The sequence below is a fragment of the Aplysia californica genome, unplaced genomic scaffold, assembly GCF_000002075.1.
Source record: "Aplysia californica isolate F4 #8 unplaced genomic scaffold, AplCal3.0 scaffold01079, whole genome shotgun sequence".
NCBI classification, from domain to species: domain Eukaryota; kingdom Metazoa; phylum Mollusca; class Gastropoda; order Aplysiida; family Aplysiidae; genus Aplysia; species Aplysia californica.
In genome coordinates, this window is record NW_004798349.1 from 63,382 (window position 1) to 72,175 (window position 8,794).

Consider the following 8,794-nt stretch of genomic DNA (forward strand, 5'->3'; position numbering starts at 1 on the left):
CCCCCCTATCATTTATACTCGTAGCACTCGTAGCACCCATTTCTACATGCCGCTAAAAACGTAGAAAAGACGCATCTTTCTGATTGGCTGCTAATTTTAGTACTGTGATGTCATCTCTTCCTCGGATACCCACATGGAACGACGTGTTTTCGGTAACATTTCGGATTTCCTAGATCTAGAATCTAGCTAGATCTAGATCGTTGATGCTCAGTAAGATTAAGAACGCTGATTTGCTTGAAATTGAAACACGGTAAACACAAAGACATAAACTGCACGAAAATTGCCGTAAAGACGCTGGAGGATTAGATCTAAATCTAGATGACTCGATCTAGATATCTAGATCTACCACCCCTCCCCCCTTTTCCTGCATTTTTAATCACTAATATATTTTTTTTAACGACTTCAAAGCAGCTCTACAAATTAGGCCTATAATTTATGCGACTGTTAGTCAGTCGGGAGGAGGAGAAAAGAAAAAACAACTGTCTGGGACCGGGATCGAACCGCTCCAAAAATCATTGCACGACGACTTCAAACGCAGACACGCTGTCTATTCAGCCATCAGAACTTCCGAGAGAAAGGTGTAGATCAAACAATAGACACTTCCATCTTTGGTGCCATGTGGCTGGTCTGACAAGATGGGTGCCTTACCTAAAAATAGTTTGCGTCTTTCTGCATCTGCTCTTGAGATTTTTAAAAGAATGGACAATGTAACTTTTGTTTGGTTATTTTGTAAGCTGCCCTGATTATATTGAATTAATTCGGCAGTTAGATCTATTCTAGATATATATATAGAGTCTAGATTTTAGATCTAGATCTAAAGTAAAGTACTGGCATTTTGGGGGGGTATATTTCAAAAGACCACCACAACTCTCAGAATTGTAAATTTTTTTTGATGCCCTAAAGTTACTTTTAAGCTTTAAAATCTAATACAAAAAGTTTAAGTTCTCTAAGTCTAGATTCTAATACTTTAATTTTTATGATTTAAAAAAAATTGGCATGAATTTGATTTTTCGAAAAATTTGCAGAGACGTGACATAGATCTAGATTCTAGATTCTAGATCTTGTTACCAGAAACTAAATTTTCTAAGTAGCTGTGTATGCCAAATTTATCTGTTCCATATGAAAGGCGTGTCCCCTTAGCATTTTGGAACCATTCATTAACCTCTCCGTCCATTTTAAAGAAAACTTCAGTCGTTTAAAATTTGATCAAATTTGTTAAAGTCACTCACTGGCTGCAACTTTAACAGAGTACAATCACTATAACATATATATGGAGCCTAATTTTGTCAAGACTGTGAGATCATTACAAATCTGTAGTGAATCGCTGCAAACACGATGATCTGTCGTTATTTCGACAAAACCACCTAGCGTTGACCCAGCTGGCGCCGCATCAGCACCTGCGGCGAGCGAGTCGACTCTATACTGCTGTACCGCGTGCTCGCTGCATGGGGGGGTCACATGCTTTCCGAGTTTCGCAGAAGGATTTATTAAATGCGAAATAATTTCTAGCAGATTACTTTATTCTTATATAGGAAATGAAATTATCTTTCTATCGGTACCTTTTTTGAGCTGGTATTCTACTCATGTAAAAAATAATCTAAAAATTTTAACGGTATTTTAAAGGTTTTCTATTTAAACGCCAAAGGCTAAAAATATAGCACAGGAAATAAAGCTCTACAGTTCTCCGCCAATGAAAAGACTGTAATTAATCATCAATCTTTCAGTGAAGCATTTGAATGCACACGTGTCAATTATTGAACTGGCCGAACACTTTGCTTCTAGCAGTTCTCCGGCTCCTAATAATCGGACATATATTATAAACAACTTACACCTTTGTTACAAGGAAAAGCTGAACTTTTACAAGGTGTACAGCATTTGGTGTTTTAACTCACAACCCCTATCACACTAAGCAATAACACCTGTCTTAGACGGCCAACTTAGTGACTCCATTACGTTTTGTCATAAATTGTGCATTGGCCCCTGGCGTTGTGGGCGAGCCATCATAATTCAACCACCTGTCGTTGTTGTCCATCCAACAGATCATGTTGCGTAGGCCCCTCCCACTGTTGACCAATAGGTACCAATTGTGAGGTGTGCTGACAAAATGAGTTACTTCTCGTTGACCAAGAATGGAGATATCGGCCCAAAATCGACACTGCGGTCAGATTTATAGATATCTAATTGATGCCATTTTTGTTCAAGTCTACCGTGTCTTTCATCATTCCATACTTACAAATTGTACAAACTTCACCTATAAAGTTGATGTATCAATTTCCATAAAAGGCTAAAATCGGAGAAGTAACTCATTTTGTCTGCACACCTCACAATTTCCAGCTGCTGGTGAGGTAAGGGTGTGATCCCTCATAAATCATAAGCCCCGCCCAGAACTCATACACAAATCGTAAGTGAGATGAGTGGTCACTGTTTACCCAGTCTGTAACAAAGTAACAAAGGACGTCAACATGAACTTGTTACAGAAGCATCGCTCGTTCTCCGGGTCGAGTGGTGGCGACCCATGTGTTTGTTTTAACATAGCACTCGGTCTTCCTCGTCTGATACATTTCGTTTTATTGTCACCCTTGTGCAAAATCAGCCACAAAATAAAAATAACAAACGAAATACAAACCAACTACAACAAAAACAACAACAATGCGGCTACTTTCGATTGGGACCTCAGAAAGGAATGGTTTGTTTTCTTCGTCTTGATCAGTCCTGCCTAAGACGGCCACCTGTCTTATAAGGCCAATTTTCTCCTTGACAATGGGTGGCCGTCTTACACAGGTTTGACTGTTTACAATATAAATCTGGATTGTACGAGCATTGTATCAGGTAGCAAAAGCCTCTTGTCACTTCCTCTCGTCACTTCGTCTTTACCTGCAGACTCTCACACATCACGTATTCCCCTGTTTGTGGTCTCAGTTTATCATTACTCGAATGTGTGTTGTTTTATGTTGTTTGGTGATGCTGTTTTGGCATCATGTTACTATGGTTACTAACTCAAACTTTTCTCCATCTATCTCTCTATGAAATCCCCCTAAAATTATATAAATAGAAACGTGGTTCAATGTAGAATGTAACATACAGAAATCCAGGAGTAAAATATTCATGAATAAAAAAGTTCTGGGATGTAGAGTTGGGGTCACCTGTGAGCCGCCTTGGTTCTTGGGACTTCCCCCGGCACAGGGGCCTATAAATATACACCTGCGGCATTGAAGGGGGGAAGTGGGTCCTTTTTTTTTTAGACACCCAGTACGATGACACAGTTAACTACAGTGGATGCGTGTCGTGTAGTGACACAGTTAGCTACGGTGGGTGTGTGTCATGTGTCATGGTGTACCGTGTGTGTCATGTGTCATGGTGTACCGTGTGTGTCATGTGTCATGGTGTACCGTGTGTGTCATGTGTCATGGTGTGTTGTGGTGGGTATGTGTCATGGTGTACTGTGTGTGTCATGTGTCATGGTGTGTTGTGGTGGGTGTGTGTCATGTGTCATGATGTACCGTGTGTGTCATGTGTCATGGTGTATCGTGTGTGTTGTGGTGGGTGTGTGTCATGGTGTACCGTGTGTGTCATGTGTCATGGTGGGTGTGTGTCATGGTGTGTTGTGGTGGGTGTGTGTCATGTGTCATGGTGTGTTGTGGTGGGGGTGTGTCATGTGTCATGGTGTACCGTGTGTGTCATGTGTCATGGTGTACCGTGTGTGCTTTGTGTCATGGTGTAGGCCTACCGTGTGTGCCATGTGTCACGGTGTACCGTGTGTGTTGTGACACAGTTAGCTACGATGGGTGTGTGTCATGGTATGTGTCATGGTGGGTCGTGACACACAATTGGGCTCAACGTCTTGTGGCACATTCTGTAGTTCCAAAGGTTTCTTTCGTTTTTGCCAGCAATAACACAACCTCCTCCCCCCCACGCACCCTTTTGTTGTTTACGTTGCATTTAATATTCTCGTGTTTGATGACTGAAACATATCATGTTGGTTTGTGGGCGGCCCTGAGTGTGAAGTACAGACTGCCATTTGGAAGATCTTTTTTTCTTTTTCCTTTCTGCGAATGTGTGGGGTGTGGCAGGGTAGTTTCTGCCTACATGCATCATAGGCCTAACTTTACGTATGCAGTCACTCAAACGCCAGTCTGAAACCTTCTCTCAAACACGCATTTCGAGTGACCAGTCGAAGACATTTCAACCCCGCCTCCCCTCCCCCCCAACTTATAACCCGACCAGGCCTAGACCTATGTGTCAGTAAAATCTCTGTCCATCGCTCTCTTTGTGGGGCGTGAGGGGCAGTCTGGCCAAATCCAGGTATCCGGTTGTCAAGGCATCTCGGCGTGTGTATAGCAAGCTGTGTAGGCTGCAGAGACAATTTCCCCCTGTCAAACAATGACCTGTCCCCTCAGAGCACAGACAATTTCCCCCTGTCAAACAATGACCTGTCCCCTCAGAGCACAGACAATTTCCCCCTGTCAAACAATGACCTGTCCCCTCAGAGCACAGACAATTTCCCCTTGTCAAACAATGACCTCTCTCCTCAGAGCACAGACAATTTCCCCTTGTCAAACAATGACCTCTCTCCTCAGACCTGACGGTCTCCCCACATCTGTCATGGCGGTGTCGCGCCGATCTCTGTCCGAGGATTTTGCCGACGGGTACAACCACACCTGGTCAGCGCTCCTGCTTCTCTCGCTGGCTGTCGTGGCCTGGCTCCTCCCCTTTGGTCCTGTGGTCAGCCAGTTGACCACCCAGTCCCCGGGGCCGCCTAGGTACAAGGCCACCTGCTGGACCCCCGCCCACTTCTCCGCGGCCCAGGAGAGCTACACCAACAAGTTGTGCGCCGGCCGTCTCAACACGGCCATGAGGCAGGAGAACCCGGGCGTCCTGGGGGTGGACCTGATGGACACCTGGGGTCAGTCTGGCTCGAGTGAGCGGCCGAAACTGTACCGGCCACTGGCCATGAGGACGGGCCAAGCTGAGCAGGAAGACGTGAGAGAGGAGACGTATTTGTTTGTGGGCACCGTGGTGCCTGTGGTCTTGTTCCTGTTTGCTGTGTGCCTGAGGCTGCCTCACGTCTGCTGGCGGGTCATGTCCAGCTGTGGAAGCATCAACGTTGACCAGACACTGGACACAGCCAGCCGGGGCTCCACTCTGGACACCGACAGTCAGCGACAGCTGAACTCTGACCTCTGTTTGGCTGCGGCTAGAGCGGCCAGGTCGTGTCGTGGGGTGGCCTTGTCGTATCTGGGCTTGAAGCTGCTGCTGTGTTTGGTGGCGCTGGGCCAGCTGGTGGTGGTGAGCTGTGTGCTGCTCCCACGACTGACGCAGCTCAAGGACAGGAACCACAACACTCCCAACACCTCCCTCTACGAGGACAACTTGCTCCTGACCTGCGACTTCAGCATCGTCCATCTACAAAATGTGGAGCGCTACACCGTGCAGTGTCTGTACAGCCACAGCCTCGAGACTCGTGTGTTGGGAGCGGTGACCCAGATGACCTCCGACCCCGACACACCCACCGACGTCCTGTTGGGCTACCAGGCTCTGCTGACGGCTGTGCTGGCGTACCTGGTTGTCCTGCTAGGGGTCAACGTCCTCCGGGCTGTCACTTGGACATCACGCCTGGTGGCGGGCACGTGTCGGAGCCCTCTGACCCGCGCCGCCGCCCCCTCTCTGTCCCTCGACCTCTCCTTCCTGCTGCTGATGAGTGAGGAGAACAGCTGCCCACTGGTCACTCAGTCCCTGGCCCGTGCTCTCACCACTGACGGCTCACCTCACGACACTGGCCTGGACCAGCTGTAGCCTGCTCCGTGCGCTTCTCTCCGTCTCTAGAGTTGTTAAGACATCAAAACTTGGTTTGATATTGTTGGCTGAAAGATATCCTTAGTGTCATGAAACAGGCAAGTCTATTGGGCCAGATGTAGTTGACCTCCACATTGTACCATGTATCAGTGCACCGACACACAGTGCACCGACACTCAGTGCACCAACACACAGTGCACCAATACACAGTGCACCAATACACAGTGCACCACACTCAGTGCACCAACACACACTGACACACAGTGCACCAACACACAGTGCACCAACACACACCGACACACAGTGCACCGACACACACAGCACCGACACACAGCACACCAACACGCAGTGCACTGACACACAGTGCACCGACACACAGTGCACCAAAACACACCGACACACAGTGCACCAACACACACCGACACACAGTGCACCAAAACACACCGACACACAGTGCACCGACACACACCGACACACAGTGCACCAACACACACCGACACACAGTGCACCGACACACAGTGCACCAACACAATGCACCGACACACAGTGCACCCCAACACACCAACACTCAGTGCACCAACACACAGTGCACCAACTCTGTGCACCACACACAGTGCACCACACACAGTGCACCACACACTGCACAAACACACATTGCACCAACCCAGTGCACCACACACCGTGCACCAACTCTGTGCACCACACACAGTGCACCAACTCAGTGCACCACACACAGTGCACTAACTCAGTGCACCACACGCAGTGCGCCACATACAGTGCACCAACACACAGTGCACCAACTCAGTGCATCACATACAGTGCACCAACTCTGTGCACCACACTCAGTGCACCACACACAGTGCACCAACTCAGTGCACCATACATAGTGCACCACACCCAATGCACCAACTCAGTGCACCAATACGCAGTGCACCACACACAGTGCACCAACTCAGTGCACCACACACAGTGCACCGACTCTCAACCTGTGAGCTGTTCACAGCCTATCTCCAGTAGCCTCTGGATAATTTGAGTTGGAGAACAACGATGGAGTGGGAAGCTTTTCACCGTTCCTGTTAAGAGTTAAGAGACTGCCAAAATTGTTTGTCCGTCATTTCAGTCCTGTGCTAAACTTAAAAGAAAATTGATGGTCTTAATCTGGGGGCTGGTTGCTCACAGTAACATACCCCGCTACATCATCAGTCATCCCATCAGTCATCCCATCAGTCCTCCCATCAGTCACCCCATCAGTCCTCCCATCAGTCCTCCCATCAGTCATCCCATCAGTCATCCCATCAGTCCTCCCATCAGTCTTCCCATCAGTCATCCCATCAGTCATCCCATCAGTCCTATACTGCTGCCTTCTTTAATTCTTGTGCTCTTGTATTGCCTACATCTTTCTAGGCTTGAAAGCACATGATGCCATCTGTTCATGCAGTTATTGTTATAAACAAGCACATGATGCCATCTGTTCATGCAGTTATTGTTATAAACAAGCACATGATGCCATCTGTTCATGCAGTTATTGTTATAAACAAGCACATGATGCCATCTGTTCATGCAGTTATTGTTATAAACAAGCACATGATGCCATCTGTTCATGCAGTTATTGTTATAAACAAGCACATGATGCCATCTGTTCATGCAGTTATTGTTATAAACAAGCACATGATGCCACCTGTTCATGCAGTTGTTATAAACAAGCACATGATGCCATCTGTTCATGCAGTTATTGTTATAAACAAGCACATGATGCCATCTGTTCATGCAGGTATTGTTACAGTTACAGTATAAATAAGTACATTTACGTCAGTCTCACGGGAACTTGCACTGAGCAGTCAGTTTCTCAGTAACTTATACTTTCACTCTCTAAAATGTGAACGTTTCTGACGTGTACGTATTTGATGGTAATGTTTTTTATCATTGCTATCATCAATGTATTCATTAGTATCTTATTCATCCTCTTCACCACTGCTATCATCATTATCGTCATTGTTACACTGTTGCCATTATACATGACTTCATCATCATCATCATCATCATCATCATCATCATCATCATCATCATCATCATCATCATCATCATCATCATCATTGTCCCAGTGACCTTTATCATTCATGGAAAGAAGGAATATGGCAGTATTTATAAAGTCTAACAAAAGTTGACATTTGTGGACAGATGTGGTGATTACACCAGTCATTTCCTCCTACAATCAAAGGGGCAACAATTTCTCTAGGGAAAACTATCTGGGTGCATTCAGTGTTCAGAACACAGATCTGTGGTGATAGAAACCGCTACCCATGCCCCCCCCCCGCCGGGGCGGTGCTACTCACTGACTCAACTGACTGAAATGTCTTTAGGCCATTCCCAAAGGGGGGACATTGATGAACCTGTTCTGATGCACAGTAGAATTGTAAATGGGCTGATCCAACAATGTCATGCTCATAAAATTTAACATGACTGTGCCTGAAACTACAATAGGGAACTGCTGCTTTTTCTTTCCTAATCCTTACTACCGGTATCCTCATTTTTCCTCTACTTCTTTTGTGTTTGTCACTCTTGTGACCTGCTATTTCCGGAGTGCCTTGATGGTCGAAGCAGACTTTGTGGTGTCGAAGCTAGAGAGGTGAGCAGAGTAAGCCTGATTCCCCGTTTGGACATCTCTTTTGACATCCACCCCTTGGCGCTCATATGACCTAGGCAGTTGAGCTCCGTAAGACCTCACTAAAACTAAAGAACTAAAACATGTGGATCCAGTTCCCAAAGTTGGAGACGGTGAAAGGATCAGAACTACTGGTCATCATGAACGCTACCATGTTACTAACATTGTTCTCCTTGCCAACCTCACTGACATTTCTATTGTTCATTGTTATACCAATCTTTACAAGAATTGATGGTAGTAGATTTCTATTGTTCATTGTTATACCAATCTTTACAAGAATTGATGGTAGTAGATTTCTATTGTTCATTGTTATACCAATCTTTACAAGAATTGATGGTA

General features: G+C 46.1%; 1 protein-coding gene across 1 annotated transcript; it reads left to right on the plus strand.

The window, feature by feature from the left end:
- Positions 1-4,575: 4,575 nt before the first annotated feature.
- Positions 4,576-6,020, plus strand: LOC106013645 (the record flags this gene model as incomplete). Its single annotated transcript, XM_013089917.2, is given in 1 exon segment — positions 4,576-6,020. A coding segment is annotated over 1 exon segment (1,191 nt). The 3' UTR covers positions 5,794-6,020.
- Positions 6,021-8,794: the final 2,774 nt, after the last annotated feature.